Source organism: Erigeron canadensis, chromosome 7, assembly GCF_010389155.1.
Source record: "Erigeron canadensis isolate Cc75 chromosome 7, C_canadensis_v1, whole genome shotgun sequence".
NCBI classification, from domain to species: Eukaryota; Viridiplantae; Streptophyta; class Magnoliopsida; order Asterales; family Asteraceae; genus Erigeron; species Erigeron canadensis.
The window spans coordinates 30,941,361-30,968,369 of record NC_057767.1 but is presented as its reverse complement, the minus strand read 5'-3'; the positions used below and the strand labels follow the sequence as shown (position 1 = coordinate 30,968,369).

The 27,009-nt window shown below is 34.0% G+C and overlaps 1 protein-coding gene and 1 long non-coding RNA gene across 2 annotated transcripts; one reads left to right on the top strand and one right to left on the bottom strand.

The window, feature by feature from the left end:
- The first annotated feature begins 2,310 nt into the window (after positions 1–2,310).
- LOC122606692 lies at positions 2,311–7,640 on the top strand. Its single transcript, XR_006324979.1, has 3 exons — positions 2,311–2,368; positions 5,182–5,319; positions 7,559–7,640. It is a non-coding gene; the product is annotated as an uncharacterized LOC122606692 (long non-coding RNA).
- A 7,684-nt stretch (positions 7,641–15,324) lies between these two features.
- LOC122606708 (protein TIC110, chloroplastic) lies at positions 15,325–26,584 on the bottom strand. Its single transcript, XM_043779559.1, has 16 exons — positions 26,243–26,584; positions 25,629–25,932; positions 24,766–24,825; positions 24,052–24,175; positions 23,840–23,908; positions 23,422–23,520; positions 23,221–23,287; positions 22,563–22,627; positions 22,388–22,482; positions 21,045–21,172; positions 20,493–20,593; positions 20,018–20,234; positions 19,328–19,482; positions 17,697–17,822; positions 16,304–17,281; positions 15,325–15,825 (listed from the first exon to the last, which is right to left on the bottom strand). The coding sequence occupies exons 1-16, from the start codon at positions 26,454–26,456 to the stop codon at positions 15,580–15,582; spliced, it is 3,048 nt and encodes a 1,015-aa protein (XP_043635494.1). The 5' UTR covers positions 26,457–26,584; the 3' UTR covers positions 15,325–15,579.
- Between the last annotated feature and the right edge of the window lie 425 nt (positions 26,585–27,009).

The window sequence follows — 27,009 nt, the reverse complement described above, 5'->3', positions numbered from 1 at the left end:
AAAGTGCATGATTTTTATTTTAAGATAGAAAGGAGATAAATGATGGAAAATGATTTATAAAATTTATTTAGGTTGTACATATAATAACTTTTTGTGAGAGTATAAGGATAATATATATCTTTAAAATTCAAAAAGTATTTTCTTGGTAGGAAAAGATTTATGATAGATTATATATATAACTATTTATTTAATAAGCAAAAAAGAAAGTAAAAATCTTCCTCAAATAATTAGGCTTAAGAAAGGGGATTAAAGGTGTCAACTATACTCCCAACCTTCTGTTTTAGTTATAATTTGACAAATATCGCTCAAATAAATCATTATTTGTTGATCAAAGTTTTTCTCAATCGTGATTTAGTATAGTGGTGGTAGGTATATATATATATATTTATTCCATGTTTATATATATATATATATATATATATATATATATATATATATATATCGATAGAGAATTGATATTGGTATCACAATATTTGATTATATTACCACATCTGTCAAGAGCGACACTACTTTAAGGGTAAGGGTGGATGGGCTATAAGTCCGCTCAACTCATGTAGTGTAAATTTCTTTGAAATACGTTGGTTTTGTTTATTAATGTTACGGGTGAACGAAATGTGGGATACCGATCAATAAGGATAAATTTAAACTTTTGAAAGATATTTGTAAGAACAAAACTTAGGTCGATGTATTTGAGCATGTAAAAGTGATATAAAAACCAACAAATATGCTAAAACTCTAATAAAATGCTAAAATTAGCGAAAATCCATAAAAGTTGCTTAAGAATCGTAACAATTTAGTCTTAAAGTTACTTTGTACGAATATGGAACTTTTGTTAAAAAATTTGTGCTACGGGTCACTCGCAATTCTGGTTCCGCCACTGAGAAGTGTGCATTTAATACTTGTACAGTTTGTAATGATACTTGTACATCGTGATAAGAATATTAGAAAAAATTGATACAATAAATATCATCCCTAATATCTATATTTATACTATCTTATAAAGCATTTGATTTTCCATTTTCCAAAAAATTAACTTGATTTTCATAAACTACTCATCTGTTTTATTCACTAATTTAATATACTTATGATACTTTTAATGAAATTATTTACAATATACATCTCTCATCTCTTAAAATAAGTACACTACCTTATCTTACATAAAAAAAACTTTATCATTTATAATCACACCGCAACCAGCACCGGCCGCCGTCGCTTGTGCCACCACCCGCAACCTCTGTCACCGCCGCCATCACAGCGCCGCATCACGCGGGCAAGTGACTAGTAGTAAAAGTTCGTGCTTTACTATGTTTCTGTTTAATTTGTTATATAACGTGCTCGATGATAGGTTTGTGTGGAGTTTAGATTGATGAAGGTGGCTCATTGAATGTCCCATGATCCACAGGAAAACATTATAAAAGGTCTCCAAATTTCATTTGAAGACGTTCAGTCGGCCACAGGGAACTTTAGTCAAAAGAATTGTTTTGGAAGTGGGGGATTTTGGAAGGCATATAAAGGAGAACTTCGGCATTCTATTGCTAACTTAGATAGCGTCAGTGCCAGTGATAGTGCTGGTCCCATAGCCAGTGACGACAACGCCAACACTGATTTCAATATTGTTGCAAAACGATGGCATAGCAAGTCTAGTCAAGCAGATCAGCAATTTCGGACAGAAGTTAGTATTCTTATCAGGCGTAAGCATCCATATATCATTGGTCTTGTAGGCTATTGTGATGAAATGGATGAAAGGATAATCATTTATGAGGAAGCATCCAAGGGAAGTCTTGATATGTATTTGAATGATGCTACTCTAACATGGATGAAGAGGCTTGAAATATGCAAAGATGTTGCATACGCGTTGATATTTCTTCATGGAGATGATGGAATGCTAAAGAAGGTAGTACATGGGAACATCCAAAGCCCTGCCATTCTGTTAAATGAAGACTGGAACGCAAAACTTTCTAATCTGGAGATGTCGTCACTAGATTCACTAGAGCTGGACAGAGAACATGTGAGCAATAATACTTATGGTGCATTGGGGTATCTTAACCCGGAGTACGAACAAGGTTACTTGACAGAAAAATCAGATATATATTCTTTTGGTGTCGTTATGTTTGAGATATTGTGCGGACGATTGGCATGGTCAGAAGGCTTTGAGGATCATTCTGAATCTCTAGGCCCTTTGGCTAAAAGGCACCATAAAGAAGGAAAACTTGATGAGATGGTATTTGAGGGTATAAAGGAAGAAATTGATCCGGAGTCAATGGCAATATATGCAGATATTGCGTCTCAATGCTTGCATAATATCAGAGAAAAACGGCCAACGGCAGACAGTGTGGTATCACAAATCCATAAAGCGAGGGTTCTACAAGTAAGTTATTACTCATGTTTGCATCAATCGATCTATCTATATCTATATCTATATCTATACTATATTATAAAGCAGATTTACCCTAAATTTTCAATATTAAACTTGAAACTTTTAATATTGATTTTAAATACTTCCCTAAAATGTCCCTCCTATCTATTCTATATTTATCTAAAATAACTATAATACCATTTCTCTCTCCTCAAATCTCAACCAATCATCTTTTTTTTCTCTCCTCCATAAATCATTTATTCTTTCAATTCATTCAAAATCTTTTATCTCAAAAATCGTACATCGATAGTTATAAAAATTGTATGGGTGTTCTTAAAATTCCATGCTCTTTCATTAGAGATGTCATTCGATATACTTTCGACAAAATTTTAAATCCGAGGCGGAGCCCGTATGGATAAGGCATTTGAATATCATACTAACTCTTATAACCTATCATACTCTATGACCTAGATATCACCCCACCATCTCACCACCGCAACGCGCGGGTACTTGCTCTCGTACTATTAAATAAAGCACTTGGGTGTATTTTTCAATTTTGAAATTTTGTAAACATAATAATATATAACAAATCAAGTTAAATTAACTTGTTAACAATTACTAAAACACAATATTTTTTATGAAGACTAAGCTTGGACGACATTACCCTTAGTAAACCATCCGTCTCTACACATTGTAGGAATACATAAATTTTTTTTGAAGTGGACATATTTAGAGTGTAGTTTGTCATATAAGTTTTGGGTAAAAAAATTTTGTGAAACAAGGTAATCCGGTAGTGCCGGTCTCAATATTTTACTTCGAATCCGGTAGTGGCAAAACCGGTGTCAGGATCAAGCATCGAGACCGGTAGTGCCAATACCGGTCTCGCAGGTTGCACAGAAGCTTTTCAGACGCACAGTAGGAGTAGGATATTAAAAAGATTTATGGCTGTCTTGTATTATATTGTTGACTTACGTCTCAAACTGTATCTATCTTTCAAGGATGCATGCTATTCATATACATTTTACTGTACACGTGGCCACGAATAATTCGTCACTGTCCACCCATGTTTGACTCCTGCATCTTCAAAACCCATACAACAAGCCATACTTCTCTACATCTTCCTCACATGCTCATTTCATATATCTATCTACTCACATGCTCACTTATTCAGACTTCATATTCTGTTACATACATCCACCACCATCTCCATTTAGATTTAATCACAGTTGCCGTCTAAAAATAAAAAATAAAACTTAATCACAATTGGATTGTTGGATATGATGAAACCAATACAAAAATCTATCCATCAATAATCACAATTGGATTGTTGCCTGCCACTCCCTGCCAACCCTACAGAACCCTATAGCCACTACAACAAAAATGTCATATATTCACACTTACTTTTAAGAGGTGTGAAAAAACTTCTTAATTTGTTCACACTTAAAAATGTTTAAAAAGTATACACATTTAAAAGTGTAAAGAAATTTAAAAATTTATAATTTTTTCACACTTATATATGTGGAAAGAAAAAGTTCACACCCAAAAGTGTGAACAAATGTCAAACATATTCACATTTAAAAGTGTGAAAGTTATATTGTAACACCTAAATTCTTCACATTTCTCTTGTGTGAAGAATTTAGTGTTACAAATTAATCCGTACTCTTTTAAGTGTGAATAATTAAGATACTTTTACACACTTAAATGTGTGAAACTTTTTTTTTTCACATATATAAGTGAAAAACTTATAACTTTTCAAATTTCTTCACATTTTTATAAGTGAATACTTTTTACACTTTTTTAAGTGTGAACAAATTAAATAATTTTTTCACACTTGTTAAAAACAAATGTGAATAAATGAAAATTTTTTTGTAGTGAGCACCACCTTGTCGTCTTCTACTCGAGACCGGTGTTCCCACCACCGGTCTCGCTAATCAAACCGAGGCCGGTAGTGGAAATACCGGTCTCGGGTGAGATTGTTGAGTACGGTGTTGGGAGTGCTGGAATACCCACTTTTAAAAATTTTGTTTTACAAAAACTTATTTGATAAAACCATTATCATAAATCACCATTTCAAGAAATTTTTCTAGGAATACAATTATAGTAATACAATTCTTTATTTGCGGAAAGTAGAAAAGGGTTATGTAATACGAAGGCATTTTTTTGAAAATGGGAAAATAGTTTTGAGGGCTACTAACAAACTTTTAAAAAAGTAAGTATTCGTTAATGAATATCATGAATATTTTTTTATATTTATTTAGAATTTAGTTGTCATAATCATTACTTCCGTATAACACCCCACTCAGATGATCCGATCCATGTCTGTATATGTATGTATCAATAAATTAAAATTAAATTAAAATTATTACTCCCTTCCGTTTCACTAAAAGTGTCATATTTTTAATTTTCAAAGTCTAACATTTGTAACTTTGACCCTAAATAATTTTATTTGTATTAAGTTAGATAATATTTGATAAAAGTTATATGAATTGATTGTGTTTTAGAGGTGTTTTTTAATGGTACAACTTTTATCAAGTTTTATATAACACAAAAATATATATTTACGGTCAAAGTGTAAAAATAAAGACTTTGAATATTCAAAGTAGGACACTCCTAATAGGACGGATGAAGGATATTTCTAAAGTTGCAACCTATCAAACACATCAAAATTTCAACTTAATCAATTAGTCAGTTATAAATACATTGTGTTAAGTTTCAAAGCATAATATATTTGACTAGTTTTCTAGTTTTTATAAAAAAATTAGTTTTCAAATGAACATTTCACTATTATTAATTTATTATTATAAAAATTTTAATTTATTGTATAGATGGATTATGAAAGATGGCTGGCCAAATTGAGCGACTGTAGAGAGATAGTCCAAATGGCAGTCCCAAAGATTGATGCTAAAGGAAAGGATCTTTACGACATACTCTGCAAAGGAATCGTCATTGATGAGGGCAAACAGGTACTTGTTCACATCTCATAATAATCTCTCCGTTGCATGCATATTATACATGATTTGGATTTTGTACTCCATAGTCTGCAAAGGAATCGCCATACAACCGTTAAGACATGTATTAGTATTAGTATTAGTATTAGACATTAGTAATTATTGGCATCCTTAAGCCTCTCTCATTTTGTGATCCATCAAAATTTTGTACTAACTAATTTATACAAATCGTACATAATTTTGTTAACTTACTTTTCTATATTGAATCTAATTAACATAAAAATTATAAATGGTTAGAAATACTTTTTCATTCGAGGTCCAGATCAATTGATAATTCTGTTTACTAGTGTGGAGACATCAGACATGAAGGTTTTTACATACATACAGGGATTTGAAACCGGCTGGGCCTTGTGAAATTTTTTTTTTTTTTTTTGAAAGATCAATTGGATTGAAACTTGTTGGTCCTGGTGAGCTTTTTTTTCTTTGAAAGATTATTTGGATAAGTTTATTCTCTTTCAGATAAAGAAATAATTTTTCAATAATAAATATTTAATTTGGTAAAGTTCTATCTTAATTTACTTGTTTTCATTAAAGATTTCAATAAAAAATAATTTAGTTTTAGTTTTAAAAAGTAGTGAATTATATAAATTTTGTGCTAAATTTGATGCAAAATGATAAAATGAATGAATAGTTATATTGTTTACATCAAATTTTGCTGCATTTAGTTTTAATGTATCAGTCATAAGGGGCAAGGGTGTAGTCGATTTGTTCTATCGGCAAAAAGTATCGGCTAGCTTCGGCTCTTTGGCAAACCTATAACACATGCATTGGCTAGTTTTGGCGATTTTAATCGGCTAGTTTTGGCTATATATAGCGACATGTTTTGGCCGATCCTTGTGAACGTTGGGAGCGTGCCTTTGTGACCGTTTTTTTTTTGTTCTTGTGCCAAAACTTCATCTTCACCGGAAATCTAACCGGAAAATTTTGGGGGTTTTTCGATTTGAGGCTAGATCTATGTTTTCTTGGCTTCTATTGCCGGAATACATGCCGATAAAACTTGCCGATGCTCCTAACGTTATATAGCACCCTTTCTGGTGAGATCTTTTGGGGTTTCCGGTGGTTGCCAGCCAGAAACGTTCACTTTTTTAATGACCCAAACTTTGTTTGGCTTGTGCAAGGGTGTAGTTGGCTGTTCGACTACTTGTTGCTTCGGTTTTCCGGTCCCTTTTTTGGGGTTTTCGATTTAATTGATTAGGGTTTCTCGTTGCTTTGTTGGTTCGGTTTTCCGGTGAGCCCTTTTGGGTTTTTGTTGAACTGCTGGTGCTGCTGCATGTTGCTTTGGTTTCCCGGCGTACCCTTTCTTGGGTTTTCCGGTAAACTGTTGTTGTTGCTGCTTACAGTGGCTGTGGTTTTCCAGCAATCCCTTTATTGGGTTTATGGTTAACTGTTGCTGCTGCTTACGGCGGCTATAGTTTTCCGGCAAGCCCTTTCTTGGGTATATATATATATATGTATATTTATCTGTTTACATTGTCATTAATTGAATGTTTGTGATTAGCTTGGTAGTGTTTACTTAGCGGTAGCGTTGCCGGATTTTTTCTTGGTAACGTTGCCGAATTTTGTTCCATTAAAGCAATAAGTAGTCGAAAAAAGAAGTTTTAGCCGATGATGGTATCATTGAATTGTTAGGTTGCCGGTGTTACGTTAAATGGGCGATGATAATACAAATGTTCGTAAAAATGAGACTCGGATGATCTGAGGCGTATCTTAGCGGGGTAAACCTTCAGGTTAGCAGTCATGGCGTCCCTGACTTCCGAAATTCCCGACCCCCAAATTCTGAGCCCAAGTTTTTATTTTAAAAAAAAAACGGTCACTTGTTATGTTTTCCGGCAACTTTTTTTTTAATTTCCGCTTATCTTTTATATGTTTTCCGGCATTGGTAAATTAACAAGTTGTGGCTTGTTTTGTTTGCTACACCATGTAATTTGGCAAGTTTTGGCTAGTTTTTGGCAACGACACCTGTCGAATTGTCATTCGTCGATAACTTACCAAACTTTTGGCACTACACCCTTGCCCCTAATGTACCATTATTTGAAAAGGGTTACTCGAAAATTGTACAATCTTAATGTTTTTATGCATACCATAAATACTCGTATGTTTTAGTGGTTTCTCATTTGTTTAATATATGCTCCCAGGAATGCATTTACACATAATTAAAACTGATGATTTGATTTATTTATTTTTTGTGCAATAGTGGTTCTCACTCGGAAGTAATTGGGAGAAAAATGTAATGATAGCATCAAGCCAATTTTCGTATGAAAATCATCACTCGCTTAAGTTGCGATCTGTTCAAGAGTCCAGGTTCCTTTCTTCCTCTTTGTTTACATACGTACCCTACACCCCTTCGTATGAATTTTTTTTTTGCCTAACACAAAAAAAGTTTTGACTTCCTATATTAAAATATTCTCGATCATCAAGTAAATTAAGTAAAAAACAAATACTATATTACTTTAGGATGTATCGTTTAACGTATCAAAGTTTAAAATTCTGAAATTCCTCACCTAATAAGTACTTTGACTCCTATGACAATGTCTATATATGATTCCTAGTCACTAACTTTTGGTGCCTACTTGACAAAAATTAGCTGCACTGATCAAACAGCCTACAAACCCAATCTAGCTCACACAAACTAACAACAACCCTCATTTGATCAACTAGCTAGACTTAGTGACTACCATCCCATCACCTTATTCCATTAAATCAAATTTGATGTGGGACACCATTGAAAAGTAAATGTCATATAATTAAAGCATTTCAACAAAGAGTTCATCATACATACACCCTATAAATGAACACAAGAATAAATGAAATCAAATAACAAACATTAGCTAGAAGCATGAAAAGTCCCAATGAGTACCTAGCAATCCTGCATTAATCTTCTAAATCAATACAGTAGCATATAGGTTACTTTAGTTTTGCAAAACTTTTTAAAATTAAGATTTCTGATGGTTTTTTGATTCAGAAAATTTATTGAAACAGGCTTGAAGAATGTGATTTGGACATTTAAATTATAATGTACATTGTTGTTCTCATGATTTCACTAAAAACTTGTACTGTATTTATGTGTATATATATATAGGGTAAGGTTCAATTGACAATCATTCACATATGAACATAGATAATATTAAGTATAATTTGATATGTTCATATGTGTACGAATATGTTCACATATACCTATCACATATGAACATCAAGTTATAATATAGTGTTTCTCATGTTTCTTTCAATTTAAATGGTTCCACTTGAACCTTTATATATATAGGAAAAGTTTCATGTGAAAATCATATGATTTGGAAGAAGCATAAGAAGTTTTCAATTATAACTTGACCTTAGTTCATATGTGAAGAAATTTGTTTCTTATGTTATACGGAGTAGGTTTCATGAAATAGCGGAGATATCAGATAGTTCAAATTTAAAGATCAGCATAAAGACGACAACCCAACGTTTATCCGTGAATATCGACTATGGTGTCTATCTCGTCTTTAGATTTTGTGCTGCAACAAAATTTTCTGATAAACAGAAGTATGTGAACCTCACTTACAAAATGGGAAGTGAAGCCTTAAATGCATATTTTGCCACATGGAGAAAGGACAAGTGGATGGAGATTGAATTATATCGGTTCTTGAATAAAAGAGAAGATACTGACTTTGAATTTCTACTAGAGAGCTTTTCACAACGTTATTGTGGAAGGCCTGGCATCTATGTTGAAGGAATTGAGTTTCGAGCTATTGACAATGCAAGTTTAAAAATACTGCTACATGATAATAAAGTAAGGGAAAATATATTCTACTGTTAGTAGTAGTACTGCTGCTCTCACAAAAATCCCCCAGATTTTCCCATGTGATAAACTAATAATCATCTCCCCCTTGGATGTGAGGGCAACAACAGCCAGGTAGATGCTATTAAGAGCATGGTAGCTTTCCCCATAAAGTAAATATCAGGGTACCTTTTAATATTTCAACACTACTACAATTGCGTAAAAGATGATAAATAGACTGGTACAGGGAGGAGGTTTTATATTAAACGTTGAAAGCAAGTCGATCACTTGACTGATATATACATACATATATAATATACCGCCAACCGGGAAATTCCCGTGACCAACTCCAACCTTTTCTCCCGGGCCACCTTCAGATGTTTAGCTAGGGAGATTCGTACATAAGATATCTTAAAGAACATTCATACACTTGACCACCGGGCGACTTTGGTGGTGATTTACAAAAGCTTATAGTTAACATGATGTTATTCTATCTTTACAGGAAAAACAAGTAAAAAACTACAATTCAAACATGGACCCGACGCAAAGTTTGCTGGCTAGTACTGCTGCTTATAATATTTCTCGTATTTTCCCTTGGCCTTTGTCAAAGTTGTTCAGCGGGGGAGACTATCATATGCTTTCATCAATGGACCTTTGCGATTCTTCCAATGCGGAACTATATGATTTGAAACCTTCCACTGAGTCCAGGTTTGCTTTTTGATCAACTTCAATAGAATGCACTAACTCATATTAAACATGAATCTTCTATCTATTCATTTTCCATTAAAGCATACTCCTAACCCAAGGTTCCATCCAACCCACATATGGATGAGAATGAATGGTTGGCCAAGTGTTCAGACTCCCCTGATAGTTCGCTGATAATTGACATCTGCAGTGACCAAGTCTTCGATCATCAGCGAATCCTTGTCCCAACATGATATAACAATTTTTGCCATCCTATAATACTATAACATGTAATCATATAACATGTAATAGGACTTATCTCAGCATCCATATAAAATTCATAAAAGTGATATTACTTTTTATAATGTTATATGACTCATCAGCTGAGTGGTTCGCCTCTTGTCCACCTGAGTTGTTTACTTCATTTTCCAACTTGGAAAACCAATGACTCTTCAGGTTAGGTTCTCTCTCAACATAGACCATTCAAATTTTGTATAAGACAATTTTTATTTGTCATTTATTCCGCAATGACAATTTAAGGGCAATTTTTAGCCACTTCTTGCTCATATCAACAACTTCCGGTTTTTAGACACGGACAATTATGTCTTATAATCTCGTGTTGATGTGTGACAAATATGGCAATTAAAATATATACTACAACACATTTCATTTAAGAAAAAGTATTGTAAAAAATGAAATATGATATATGTTTCTAATGTTCTAGTATTACGTACATTCTTTTACTTTGATTTTACTTACATTCTGTATATTTGAATTTATCGGTTTATTTTTTCATAAATTTTTACATCTGAATTATAAAGTTTATTGGTTTACATATATTTAATCTTATTTTAAGTATCTCAAACTCGTGTATTTGACACGGGTTTAATTTAGTTGGTTAATAAATAACTGGGATTTTTTACGGATAGCTAGACCAACACTAGTATCCGATTAATAGTTCGTTTAAACTTTTGTATCCTGGGCTAGTGGGATTTGTTTACACCACTATTACTTTGAATTCTTGGAAAGTCTTTGAATAATGTAATCACATGATATGTTATATGTACAACCAGATTTCGAGAGGTGATTGTGCTTCGGCCGACACAAGTATTTCGAATCAAGTGCAAGATTGAAAGTAAAAGATTGTCACCAAAGAAAAAATTTATGTGTTACCTTGTGTTCAAGCTGTCAGAGGAGTGTTGTGGGTTGCATTGTCCAGTGGTAGTACGTGATCCATGTCAGGGAAGAAGCAAAAAGACTCGAATTCTTTATTTTAGGATCCCCCAACGACGGAATATTAATGATATTAATCAGTATCCAAAAGAGAGGGAAGATGGATGGCTGGAAGTTAATGTATGGAAGATCAAATCATCAGATGAGCCTCAAAATGATTGTATTTCTATCAATTTGAAGCTTGACACTTATGAAGGAACTATGTCCGGCCTTGTCATATGTGGCCTAGAATTTCGTCCGATGTAAGCCTATGATATAGAATTTCAGGCGTCCTTTTAGCTTAATTTCCGTACTTACAAGACATTCGTGTTGTGAATGGCTTACCTTCAGAAGGTTTATGACTTCTTGCATATTCTTTATTTAGAAACTCATACTTTCTATGTATTGTTTGAATGTCGACGTAAAAATTGGAAATTTGACGATATTACCACGTGAGGGACCTGGATGAAGATGTTTTTTTATATATATAATGAAAATGAATTTCATTGATAAATATATAATTTACATAGAAATAAAAAACAAACGGGTAACAAGCTGCGCCGTCATTACTTTTGTATTGCATAATATTAATTTGTTTCTCGTTTGTTATCGTTCTCATCAATCTAGTGAGATTCCAACTTCTGTAATCTCGCGTCGCGTCATATTATTTGGTAACGGTTCTAGCACACATTTTTGGAATGATAATTGGTTTGGAAATTCATCACTGGCAACCACGTATCCAAGGCTATTTGCACTCGAGAGTAATCCTAATTGTTTTATTAGTAAGCGTAAAAAGTAGGAGGGGCTGGAATTGGGTATGGTGGCGACCATTACGAGATAGAAGTGAAAGATTACAAATTCATATGCGTTTTTGGTAGATGTTTTTGATAGTTTTGTTGATGGCCTTTATGTGCTATGGGAATATGGATCTGGATTCGAAAAACAATGACTATAGATATATAGGTATCGATGTAGATTGAGATGGAGATGATGATGATAATGGATAAAAAGATATATCTATTATTGTTTTATTTTTATTTTTTTTATTATTTAACGGTTAAACAAACTCTTCTATTTCACAATCGATACTGGTATAAATTACACCATTTGGAACACACCAACAAAACATTATATACTAATCAACTACTCTATACAATCAAGATTAAAAGATTTCCACCTATCCCACGTTACCGAATTACACTTTGAACAATATTATTGTTTTATTTCTAAATAACCTTCAAGCGGATTTAAAGGGGGAAAAAATGAAACAAAATTAATTACTCTTTTGGTTCTTGTGTTAGTGAAATGACTAGATTACCCATTATATGCAGATTACATGACCTCACGTTTAATGTTTTGTTATTGATTTGGATCAAAACAATTGACGAAGCAAATTTATTTGGACTTAAACGATCATTTATGAAACCTAAGGATTAAAATAATAACTTTTGACCCACGATACGGACCATATTATAATTTACTCTAAAAATTATTTAAAACAATCTAAAATCAAACCAAATCTAATTCTGCTTTTGGGGCATTAGCTTAAACGGTTTGGGTTTATCGGCTTTTGGAGTAGATAGAGGTTCGAACTTCCCTGAAACAATATTGACTTTGTTTTAAGTGAAACAATATTGCTTATTTAGTATTAGACGAATACCCATGCAATGCGGTGGTGTATGCGGCGGCATGTCGGTGGTGGCAGTGGCAACTTGTAGTGGCAACGGCGGCGGTTAAGATAGATAGATGATGTAAAATAATTTATGTGATTTAAGGAGTTGATGATGCTAATATAATAAATAAAAATTGTATGTTATAAATGTTTTAAGAGATTAAGAGATTACAAAAATAGAATACCTAATTTGCTTATAAGTAGTTATAGATATAGATCATAGATAAGAATGGATAAGTAAATTTGCTATAATAACAATAAAATAAATGCAACACTAATAGTTGGAATCAAAGGTGTATATAAATATATATTTTTTCATATCAAAAAATATAAAACAAATAAATTTATGTAAGTTAACAATACCCTAATAAAAACCAAATTAGCATTTACCATTTTCAGTACTTCCTCTTATAGATCAATGGTTGAGTACCAACTTTACATATTGGAAGTCTTGAGTTCGAGACATGGGAAAGACATTTGAAGGAATTTCACAATAAAGTCATCAATTGAAGCAAGTTTGAGTCCTGCAGAGGAGTCAGGGTATTATCCCAATTAAATGTCGTGCTTTCGAGCAGTTTAGTTGAGAGTTTCTCCTCCTACTAGGTATTGAAGGTTAGGTGGCTCTCTAGCACAGACCCGGTTAAGATAACATAAATTAGATCTCCTGTTGCGAGCAAATGATCCACACCTTTAAAAAAAATTACCATTTTCAAAGATTTTGATGGTCCAGTTCAACACCCTTCTTTTTAATTAATTAAGAAAAACTAATTAGCATATCTACATTATCTTAATTTTACATGTTGCATAAAAGTCTACTAAATGTATATTTTTCATTTTTAACTTTTTTTAATACTTTCATACAACAACAAGACTGCATTCAAATTTATTGTATTTTTTTAAATGTTTTTTAGAATTCTATAAATCTCATTTTCAAAAGATAATAAATATAATTAATAAAATAAAATTAAGAAACGGTGATATATTTCATAGAATGTATAAAAATAAAGACACATGGAAGCCTCTTTATATATTTTGGAGATGTAATTTTTATACAACTTTTTTTATTTATGTTATTGTGTTAAGAATGTATTAACGGAGTATGAGCCTTCAATTCGTTTGTGTTGTTGAATTTTACACGACATTCACATAATAATACTCGTACCAACAATGATAAGTTATTTTAACTTCATAACTATGTTACTAGAAGAACACTTAAACAAAAACTCCTTTTTTATATAATTATATGTAAATTAATTATTAATTTAAATTTGTACATGTCATGTAAGATTATATGTGAAGAGTTTACAATTTAAAAAAAGAAAATTTATCTCTGTTGACAAATGATCAAAAATCTTACATGAAAGCTAGATTAAAGTGTAAGATTAAACATATTCTCGCTTAGTTATGCACAAATTTTAAATAAGTAATAAGGGGTAGGTTACTACAAAGTATATAAAACAAATATCAAAATAAAACAAGTAAGACTAGATTTGGATCATGAATGACTTGGTATCCCAAATCTCATTTCCTTGTTTACCAAGTAAATTGTCTTTTAAATGCTTGCTAAAGTGCTAGATACAAACTCACTGTTGTAAGAAAAAATGTTTATTTGTTGGCGTATATGTTGACATAAAGAGAAGTCGATATATAAAAGAATGATATGAATAAATTGAATAAAGCGTGGGCTACAATTGAATAGTCGATAGTTATGTTTGATTCAGTTAAGTTTTGATAAATAAAAGACGAGGCTTGAACTCGAAACTACAAAACCAATGAATTATGGGACAAATATCCATTTCAATACTAGCGTTGTACCCGCGCGATGCAGCGGGGAATAAGAAAAAAACGCGGGTGGTTTGATGGTGGTCTGTGGGGCGGCGGCGATGAAAAAGAAAAAAAAATAAACCGGCGGCAGTGGATGGTGGTTTGATGGTGATTTTTGGGGCGGTGGTGGATTGTGTTTATGGGGATAGCGTACATAGAAGGTGGATTGCGGCGGTGGATGGTGGTATTTGGGGCGGTGGTGGATGGTGTTTATGGGGGGAGAAAATCAGAGAAGGGGGGAGGGAGAGAAAATCGGAAATCGGATGAACGTATGTTTGTGTAATGAGCGTGATGGAGAAAAAATAGGGTAATGTAAATTAGGAGGCCATAAAAGACATTTTAAAGGTAAATGTGTTAAAAGGGAGTGGGGTAATTTGGTTATTAATGGATTATAGATATAGATATGATATAGGTGCACCAATTGTCAATACTATCACAATTCACAAATTCCAAAAGAGCACCGAGAACCTACATGGACATTAATTTGGTTTAAAGACGTCGCAAAACTTATGTTTAGAATCAGACTAGCCACACCTAACAATTAATGAAACACATACTTGGTTTTATATTGAACGTAAGAGATTACGAGTACGGAACTAACAGACAGCCTGTTTCACACATAGACGATAAATAGATAACAGTTCAGTTCGTCCCATGGGGGACATCCGATAAAATTGGAACGATACAGTTCAGTTCAGTTCTGAACCGAAGGTGGTTTCAGACTTTCAGGTCAACTATTCGGGCTTATGGACCTGGGTCACGTATTACAAACCCCTAGTAACAATCTTACATGACCCAAAATCCTTGAATGTAGTTAAATCCACATGTATCAGCCAACTCAATACTGGCATTCATGTTTATTCAAAAATTACTGAGTTCTGGAAATCCAACAAAAACCAGTTTCATAATGTACATACTATCAAACATCTTACGGTACCTATGGTGAACAATACAATCTTTAAACAAATACGTATTCGAACAATCGAATACTCTGCAGGGAAGACTCATCCCCTTACCTACAACACCTGCCTGTCTGCCTATAGCTCTTAAAACCTGGAGGAAAAACTCAAAAAACAAACTCCTCTTCACTAGTTCCACTACTAGGCATTGCTCGATCTTTCATCCCTTGTAGTGCTTCTGCTGTTGCATCATTGATGTCCAACAAGTATTTTAAACGTGACAACTTTTCAGGCGCTGGGTCACTCTTCAGATATATTAGAAAGAGATCTGCCAACTCTTCAGTCACCTCCCAAGACAACGGTGATGCTGGTACGGCTTTGTCACAGGCTAACAAGTCGTTCAGAGAAGAAACCTGTATCCAAATCGCAAAAAATTATAAGAACACCGTTCATCAGAATTTAAAAAAACGTGGGGCCCAAAATGAACCAACACACTCAATTCAAAGATTGCCGAATTAGAGAATATTATGGTTCAATTATTCCATGTTGTAAGAGCAGATGTCCAAAACCAAACGAATAAGAGAATCAAAAGTTTCTTGTATAAACTAAATATACAAAATAAACAGACGGGCTCTGATTTCTCAAAACATATATAATTTTTTATTTTGGATAGCCTAGAAACATAAGCTTATTTTTGGTAAATTTTGAATCTGCATCAACTTTTGTGCACATTGGGCATTATTGTTTGAAATTGGTAGATGATAGTACTTATGTGTTTCAATTGATTGAAGTTGGAACAATTGGATAATCAAAATTTTGATAAATGGGAGCGAACGTCTCTCAAATTAGGTTAGATTAAGAGGTAAATAGGAAACTCTAGTTTACACTTACCACCCCTTTAGCATTCCTCTGTCTAAGCAACGATACAGCCTGAATCAAAGAATTTGACAACCTAGTTCGTGCAAGTTCATGAACAACACCTCTCGCCTTCTCTACATCGATACTAAGATCTTCCGGGATCTTTTCATAAACTTCAACCTCATCAAACTCACCAGTCCCTGAAGAAAATATATCATCTACTGTTTTCTTAAAAAGATTCTGTCTTAGACTTTCTGAGACCATCACATCTAGCTCAATCCCTGACCCCTTGAGCTCACGAATCTCCTTTATACTGAGACGCCCCTGGCCCACAGCAGTTTCAAGGGCAGCTGCCATTTTAGTGCTCGTTATGTTCTTTATTATCTTTTGGGCATACTCAGATGGCAATCCGACTTGTCTCTGCAGCTCATTTAGCTGTGAAACACGGGCTTTTGTGAGCTGCCCATCTGCTAATATTACCTCAGCTTGCTGCCTGAAAGCTTGCTCGGCTAAGCTTCTATGCACATCCACAATCTCTTTATCAGTCAGCCCAAGAATGCCACCTAATTGCTTTAAAAAGACATACTCAGAATCGTCCTTTTTTGTGGTGATTTGAGCCCCAAACGGGACTCTTGTAACTTCCCCGGTTAAACAATAGAGTAAATAGGTTTTGTAAAGGTCGGCTCTGTCCCTATCAGGAAGGTCATCTTTGAGAGTTATATCTGTTTGACCCTTCTTCCCCTGGGTCATTTGTGTCGGTCTGATTTTACGAAGGGTCTGTAATGACTCCCATTCTTGATCTTCATCCTCTACTTCTTCGACGGGTTTTGCTTCCACATCAATAATCTCGTCTTCTGAGGTCGTCTCGGATGATTCGCCTTTGATGTCTGACACGAGTTCAGTTACAACTAAGTTGTTGAATGCTATCATCTTCTTGAGCTCTCTTGCTGCCTCTGTGCGGCTACCTGACGCCCGTGATCTTTGTATGTAACTTATAAAAATTTTCCGTACCTGCACAAAAGAATGTCATAATGTGACAAAGTCACAAAACTTGAATATGAACTGTACACAGCTACAGAAAATAAAAGGTGATGACTTTGATTCACTGGGTAATGGATAGGTCAATTGGTGCTACGTTTTATCTATAATAAAATAACTAGTTAAAAGAAAGCACATCAAATGGGTCAAATGTAAGGACGTTTAACTTTTGCATGAAATCTCCTCTAAATCATTGTATTGAATAAACGGATTGTCTTTTACTGTTTTACATAACAACAAAAACTGCACATTAAATCTCTGTAATGGAATTTGAAATATTTGGAAAAATATGTTCCAGGCCTAATCTGCATTAATTTTACTCATTATTCTGACCACCAACCCACTCAAGCTACAACCTCTAATAATACAACTGCCATGAAGGACTTACCGCCTTGCCAGCAATAGACATGGCCACCTGCCTTGTTAACCGTAAACCATATGCAGCCTTTCTTACAGCTTGTTGGACATCAGCATCATACCCATCAACTCCTGCAGCTATAGCCTCCTTAACAACCTGAAATCCTTTTTTTATTAATAATACTCACTCGAAAATGATAATTAAAAAAGAACCACAAAAAACCACCGACTCCAAATTGGCATCAACCTATCCATTGAAAACTCCAATAGTTAATTTCTAGGTAAGATTCTATAGTAATTGGTAAATCACCCACTTGCCTATTATGATTTGGGCCTGTAATATTCCTTTTGTTCTCCTTTATTGAAGGGTAATTTAGATACGAAGTACTTGATAAACAATTAACATATCACTCTAAAGTTGAAACCACAAATCAATCCAAACATTAAATGTTTAACGGAGAAGCTATATCTGTGTTCATTAGCCTCCCATAAAAAACAAATGCACATGGAAACTCAAGGTATATTGATAAACGCCTAAGTCGTCTAATCTTAAAGTATGAAAACGAACATGTTTTGTGAATGTTAATAGACGATTAGGGCGTGTTTATGTTTGTTTAAGTGTTTCAGGTCTTTGGTGACAAATTGAAGTTAAATGGATCATAAACAAGTCAAGCAAAGTCAAGAATCAACTCAAGAAGTGTCAAGGCAAAAATCTGGAAAACTGCCATTTCTGGAGGGCAGTCTGGGACGGCCAGGAGGCAGTCTGGGACGGCCAGAGCTGCACTAAAAATCCGAAAATTAGGGATTTAATTACTTTTCAGTTTATAACACCTTCATACACGACTTTGGGAGGTTACACTACATATTTTCTCATCCCTGGGCAGTTTCCTAACACACACAACACCCCAATTTCATCAACTCATATTTCCATGGAGATTCAAGCCCTAATTGAAGAATCAATGATGAAATCAATGATGAAGATTTTAGGCTAATTCTCTTTTGATCATTCTCATGTGAACAATTATGTAAGACAATTGTATTCAACTTTTCTTATGTTCATGTTGGATTAGATGTTTAATTTCCCATTAGTCTTTTAACATCTAATGTTGTTTGGATTGTTTGAATGATTACTAGTTTATAACCTTGAATGAATTCCATCTATCTTTTGATTTCAATTTCTTGTTAATCAATTATTATTGGAAAAATCTCTTGTGAACTTGTAATCTTGTTAATGAATAGATAATTTAGTTGTGTCAATTCCCCGGTTTTCATTATCGTGAATCATCACAACCTAATTGATTAGTTCTTAGCATTTATTCAATCCAAACTTATAACGAATCATGTCTATGTGATTTCCAATGAACATAAGTTAGGTTATACTTTTGAAAACATAATTTGAAGTATGAGAATGATCCCTTTTATTTAATTGAAGTAATTGTTAAGTTTATGATCAAATTTAGTTTTTAATCAAATCAATCAATCAATCGGTTTTAAGTTTCATGTCTAGTTTAATTAATTTTGTAAAATTCTTCAACATTTTCCCTTGATTCCCTGTAGATACGATACTCTACTTGCCCTAGCTAATTAATGGTATTTAATTTTATTTTTGATCGGTTCAACGACATTGGTCATATATATAAAAAGATTCAGTAAAGTAATTACCTTTTCAAATAAAGTGCCACAGATCTCCTCATGAATCTTTTCAACAATTTGTTTAGGGATGCAAAGCATAACTTGCAACCTCTCCAGGGACTTAACCTCATCATCACTAAGCTCTCCATCTTTCACATATTGTTGAAGGTTTTGACGGTATATCTCTGTTACAAATTAACGCATAAGGATATTGCAAGAACTACACCAATATTTTGTAATACGAAAGCTTCCAGCCATTAACAAGTCAACCTAAACAACAGTTTCACGACCAAGATGTAAAAGAACAACACAACAATTATGCATACAGACTTTTCCTTGATTCTCAGTAGATTTGGCAAGTTCGACTCATTTACTGATAAAGAGTCGATTACAGGTCAAACAGAAGGCAGCTGAAGAAGAAACGGGTCGAAGGGGTTAACAGTCTCCTGAAACGCATATTAAAGGCTTGTGACATCCTAAATGGTTCTATTTAAAAGACGTTACTATAGTGAAACATTAATATTTGTGATCATATCCAACAACTCGACTATTAATAGGAATCGGGCTAAAGAGTATTCATGTATCAACTCAACCTGACCCTTTTCAACCGTAACAAGAGACAACTCATTTTAACCCGTTACTCAACCTACTAGTTCTTTACAATTCTAATTATCAAAGAGATGGCATAGATAAAAAAGAAAGTTTCCCAGCACACACTACCTTCATGAATCTCAATGGCTTTCTCAGTGTCAAAGTGCAACTGCTCACAAAGATTTTGAAGAAAAGCTGCTTTGCTATCTGCAGCTTCTAAAGCACCCCCAGTTACAGACTCGGCAAGGAGTTTACGGTATACTTTTGAGGTGACGTCTATTGCAATTGATTCTGCTTCCCTTTTACCCAAACCAAAGATATTCCTCAACTGGCTCAATGTAGCAAGCTATGGAGCACAAGAAACAAAAAAACATTATGTAAAAGTAGAATAAATATATAGCCCAGTTTATATCCACCAGTATATATGGGTCACATTTCTATCGGACTCGACCGTTTCATTAATTCCCTTCACATGAATGAGAGGACAATACAGAAATGTTTTGACAGACCAAAATGTCGAGCCATAAACATTTAAGCAAACTTCACAAGTTCAATCACATGTACAATAGGACCCAAACAGGAAAGTTTATTTGGTAATTGGTACCTTGTCTTTCTCCATACGGCCACCTGATAGAGAATCAGCAATGTATGCTCTGTACAGGAGCTTAAGGTCGTCCATCTTTCTATCACCATCATACTCGCCACCTACCCCCATAAGTGATATAGGTTACCAATGAATAAACAAGAAATACGATATTTTACTAGAGGCGGCATTTTTAAACCCATTTACTTGTAAGTGGGTCAATTAAGTTATGTTTATCTCTAGCTGGTCAAAGTTCAACTAAAAAGGTATGTAAAGAAAATGAGTCAAATGGTTAAAGCTCAGCCGGAGTTATCTGTAATGCGTACAACCTTCTAGGTCATTTTACTTAAAATACTAAATTTAATTGAGAAAGCATAATGCTGGTAATCATATATTTATATTAAATCAAAAATCAAAATTTGTAGGCAAATATACTTTTTGGGTCATCCCAGCCATCAGTGACACTTTGAACCATTCCCGTTTTCACATGTTACCCAACCTGCCCGACCTGCCATGTTGCCACCTCTATGTTTTGAAGGAACGAAAATTGCTCTGGATAGAGCATCAGGGTACCTATTAAAGAAATGGGACCAAGCCCACGAGCAAAGCGACTCGCATCAGGATGGCTTTTGAGTGAGACAAGTGCATTATTGAATGCTAATATCTTATCAAGTTCTTCTACAATAAGTCTGGCGTCCTTGCTGAAAAAACAAAATCATTCTAGCATTACAAATGCCACACAAAACTAAATAACACTTTCTAGAAGTATTACAAACTTCATTCTAGCATTAGATTTAGGTGCTTTTACTATTAGTCAACTATCCAAGATATTCATACTTTATAAAGTCGCAATCTTTGAAATGAGAAACTGCCAAAAAGAGAAATGGTACATACATGTTGACATTTCGAAAAAGATACCATAGAATAAGTAGAGCATACAAATTCATCATGTAGAAAAAATGTTGCATTTAAGGGACAAGTGGTTCAACTTAAATGCATAACAATATCAGATATCTAAGATACTCCTTGAGAATAGCACAATAAATTTGTTGGGCCAAATTTGATGTTGATACTTTATAATGAAAAAAACAGCAACGTTGCAATCTTGATGTAATGCATTCCCAAAAGAATCTTTTGCGTGAGATCAATTTGATGTTAGGGAAAAAGTATATAACAAAACCCATTTTATGTAAGATAAGTAACTTGGTCATTAATGAGGTGGCAAAAGAACGGATTGGGCAGCGGGTCAAGAAAGTTCATTTTTGTCGGTAGTTGAGTCAGTCAGACCTCTAGTCCAAAAACATTAGAACTTCTATATCTAAGTAGTGTGTCCAATATAACTACAAAAAATACTATGACTCTAGTCCAAAAAACATTAGAACTTCTATATCTAAGTAGTGTGTCCAATGTAATTACAAAAATACTATGACTTCAATAATAATCTTCTTTCATATAAACTTCACTTCGTATGAAATTCAACTTGTTTTCCTAAACCAACTTGTATTATTTTACCCATTTGAGCCATAAACCAAAACCAGAACTTACTAATTCACAAGCAAACAAGTCAAGAATGTCACATCTATTTCAAATATTATCTGATAAGGCACCAATATCACTTACACGGTTCTTGTCCTGGACTTAAGTCAGTAAGACCTCTAGTCCAGAAACATTAGAACTTCTATATCTAATTAGTGTGTCCAATATAATTACAAAAAATACTATGACTTCAATAATAATCTAATCTTTCATATAAATTTCACTTCATATGAAATTCAACTTGTTTCCTCTAAACCAATTTGTATTATTTTACCCATTTGAGCCATTAGAGGCAAACCATAACAGAACCGAATAATTCACAAGTCAAGAATGTCACATCTATATCAAATATTATCTGATAAGGCACCAATATAACTTACGCAGTTCTTGTCCTGGACTTGAGTACATCCATACTTGTAGATATATTTGCTTCAACAAGCTTTCTACTATGCTCCCTGAACATGTCCTCAGCTAGCTGAAAGAAATCCAATTCAATCATTAGAACACTACAACTGGTCATCAAATGTATTCATTAATGACCTTTAAAATGCTTACCTCATCGGAAAGCCGACACTGCAGTTGTGCATCTCTCAGGCTAATAAGATATTCAGGCTGAACATCTAAGAGATGCAACAGAAACATAGGTAAATATGTATGGGAAATTATATTTTAACAGAGTACATGTAATATTTTAGAACACAAACTATTGTTGCTTAAAGTAGATTGTCAAGTAAAATAGAAGACATAACTTATATACCATTGAGGTATATGGATTTGCATTTCAGAACTGATTATTTAATAAACAATATATGAAGCAGCTAATCAATTCTTGATGCTTGGATGGATGGAGTTGCTTCTTATAATCTATTCATGTCGGAGTCATATAACTAGAGTTTAGAATGATCAGTTAAAGACCAGGTGGAACTAAAAATATAACAAAATTACCTAATCAAATTTTAGAGGCTTTTACTCTCATGACTCATTTTATAAACACCTATCTTCATAATTCTCTATGCCATGAATTTTCAAGCCACACACTCAGCATGTGACTAACTGTAAACAGGATATTCATCTGTATGTTATACAGCTGAGTATCTAAATTAAACTATTGAATAACTTATAATCACTTCCGAAGTCCACATCTAAACATGTTACTAGTTCATGATTATATAGTTGACATGAAAGTTCAATATAATCAACGAAACAGCCTTACCTTGAGTAACTAATTTTAGCTTGGAAGCATACAACCGTTGGGCATTGTCACGTATAGCAACCTCAACCTGATGGACAGAAAATTACCAACAGCCAAAAATCTATGAGCTGCTTTCGAACATAGACATAATTACTTAATAAGTTTGTAAATTTATGAAGCCACACTGTTATATGTTTGAATTAACAATGACAATGATGATACCTGTGACTCGGTAACCTTGAACACACGCTTCCAGGGTAAAAGAAAACCTGAAGCCTCTCCAAACACGAGTGTTGAAACATAAATCAGCTTCTGAAATGCCTGCACTGGAGACCCCCAACAATGATAAAGCTCTGTATCTTTACTTAGCCAACTAATTCTAAGGATCAGCTGGTTGGGTACAGGTTCAATACGGGTTGGGGCAGTAACAAGTCAATTTGGGTTGGGCTGCCCCACAAACATTTTTTGGTCAAACTATAGTTCTTTTGTTAGTTTGTATACAAACATTTGAACTCTTAATGCTTAACAATTATTAAAAAGTTTTATCTAGAACTTTTTAGTATACCAACGCAAGTCATATGCAGTAATAAACGTTGATGAACTTCCATCCTATTCAGTAGCGAATTGAAAGGTAACTCACCCGACGCTGTTCTGCATCTGCTTCACGATCACCAGTTTCCAATCTTTGTCTGAAAATACGCCTACCAATCTGTTGAACATATACAAAGGGTGAAGAGAAAGATCAGTGCATCTTGAAATAAGACAGCTTACCCCCCCCCCCCCCCATCCCCTTCTCTTTTTCTCCCCCTTCATCCAAATTATTCATCAACAAATCAACATTGTAAACAGTACCTCCATGTGCATAGATGCTGCATCAGGGTCATCAATTCCCAGTGAATTTTTGAATTTAATGATAATATCAGCCTCGTCACCCTTTAAATCTTCACCTCCAGAAGGAAGCACGGATGTAACATATCTGAGATATGAATAGAATGATAAAATGGTAATAAGTTTCCATGAATTCTTTTGCATTACCAGGGGGGAATGTGTGAAACTGATAAAAGTGTGAAAAGACTTGATAGGTCAAGAGATGTATAAACTTTATTATGATAGGTCGATAAAAGAATCAGAAAGCTTATAGATGACAAAACGGACTAGTCAAAGCGAATTAAGTTTACCAGCCAAATCTTTTAGTCTGTTTTTTGTTTAACCTTTATAAAACTTTAAGAGATTATGACAACAAAATCTGGTATTAATAATCATGACTCCAATCTCTTTGAAAAATCAATATTGGAAGATGTAAGCAATAAGCACCTAAGTAGGCTTAAGGCTGTTTTTAAAACCATTTGGTGTATTTGACATTTGAGCTTACTTACACTAAAAATTTCCTTTAAATGGTTGATCCCTTAAACATGTTAACTACAATCATAAACCAAAAACTATTTGCCCATATACAGGTTCAAACTGCAGCCTCTACTAAACTACATGCAGTGGACATCAGAAATTAGATGAACATAGTCACTCACATAAAAGTTCTACATACTAAAAAAAAAAAAAGTTACTCACCGGCAATATATATCACAAAGCTCTGCATTGAAAGCTTCGTCCTGTTTGCTAACACCATATCTGAAATGCAGAAGTATAAACATCAACAGTCAAGACACTAGCTAGCAGGGATTTCTGCCAAGTATACAAAAGACCGCAACTCGTTCACTATGTTCCTACAAGTAAGTCTCAATATTTTCCTCATTAATTCTTTTGCTAACTAACGATAAGAATCTATACATGTTCCAAGCTTCTTATCCTTGATACAAAATAATAAACAAACTTTAACTTACAATAAACAAAACGTTGCACCTCATTGCATACAAGATCAGCTACTTTGATCTAATTTTACCAAACACATATATTAGAAAGACAACTAGCCTAATATATACTATTTTCCAGATATATTCTTAGCTAGTCTCATCCCCGGCTAGCTTATCATCTAATTTTGCCAGAAAATCAAAACCATTCATGCTTAACACAGTTGCATACAGTCATTTTCCCAGTTGACTTGTATTGTATATCAATACTAAATCAGCAAAACATTCACCCAAAGATAAGCTTTTTGTTTGCCCATAAGAACAGCAAAAACTCGTTTTTCAAATAATCATAAAAACAAATCCATAATTTGTCATTTTTCATATATGATTGCCTTTTTGCCCAATGTGAAAGTCACATACAGTTTCATTAAACTTACACAGACATATATGATAACTGATCCTTCCTTTTAAAAACTATAGATCAACTCTTAATATATCATTCAGTTCATCACAAAACTGCACTAATATTCATTTGCTTAAACCAAAAAATCATCATTCTGCAATCTAAAAACAGCATAAACCGCAAGCAATTTTATTTATTTGAGACAATAAAAAAACAAAAACCTGCTGGCAATGCTTTCAATATCTTCTTTCTTAACCGACCCAGGATCCGAACCAGCCACATAATTATGCAAACTAACAGCAGCAACCTCTGGAACAGAAGAATTCATAGCGTAAACAGCACCAGCACCAGCAGCACCCAAAACAACAGCTCCACCCAAACCAACATTCTTATTCCCACCGATACGCAACCCTAATCCATATCCAGCCGCAACCGCAGCCGCAACTACAACAACTGAGCTAGCCAACCTAACTGTTGGCGTCATGGAATCGATTATCGATTGAAATGCCGTTAACTCCTTCTTTCCTGTTTTAAAATACATATATACATTTAGATAGTATAAAAACAAGCTTTAGCCAGGTCAAATATAGTTACAATTACCTGAATGAACATAAAAGTATTTTAATTACCTTTTTTCTCTTTTTTGAAAAGTTAAATTTTATTCAAATATGACCACTTTTTTTTTAAATTACCTAAATACACATTTCGGAAAAGTATAATGCTATCTTACGATATTATACATATAGTTAGTTATTCATTGTAACAAACTTATAACAACTTCTAAGTAGAATTTTTAAATTTACTTTAATTAATTTAAATTTAATGAAAACAGTACCTCCGAAAACATCGGTGACGGGAGCGGCACTGGAAGGCTGGTCGGGAGATGAAGCGGAGCACCTGACGGAAGGATTCCGGTAAGCATAACGGTGGCGCCGGCGAGTGAAAGTGAGTGAATTAGTAGTGAATTTGAGAGGTGTGGGGTTTAGAAATGGAGTGAATAGGATAGAAGGTGGTTGTTGTTGTTGTGTTGAAAGGAGTGACGGATTCATGACGGTGAGATTGTGAGTTTTTACGCCGGCGATGGAGGTCCGGCGAGTTTTGAGAAGTGGAAATGTGGATAGGGAAGATAGAGAAAGAGATAAAAGGGGGAAAAGGGCGGAGATGGAAATGAAATGTTGGGGGGTGAGTGGGGGTGTAGGCAGGGTTTTTGTAAAAAAAACTAGTGGTTAGACCAGTGCTAATTTTATTTTAAGATTGTATCAATAAATAAATATAACTGAGTTATACATAATAAAAATATTCTTATGAGTGGATTAATTTAAAAAAAAAGAATGCTAGATATACCTTGGGATTTATTAATGATACACGAGGGCTTAAAACGCGTACATTGCACGCAGGAGAGAAATTATAAAATGGATTGCCCATAGTAGGCGCATATAAGAAGGATTATGTTGGTTACCTAGATGTGATAGGTATTATGAATTTTCCCCCACTTTGATATATAGACCCACGTGGATGCGCTATAATCTTAAATAATTTCTTTAATACCAGTTCAAGCATGCATGTAGCGAAGTAAATGTACTCCTATTACAACTAATGACC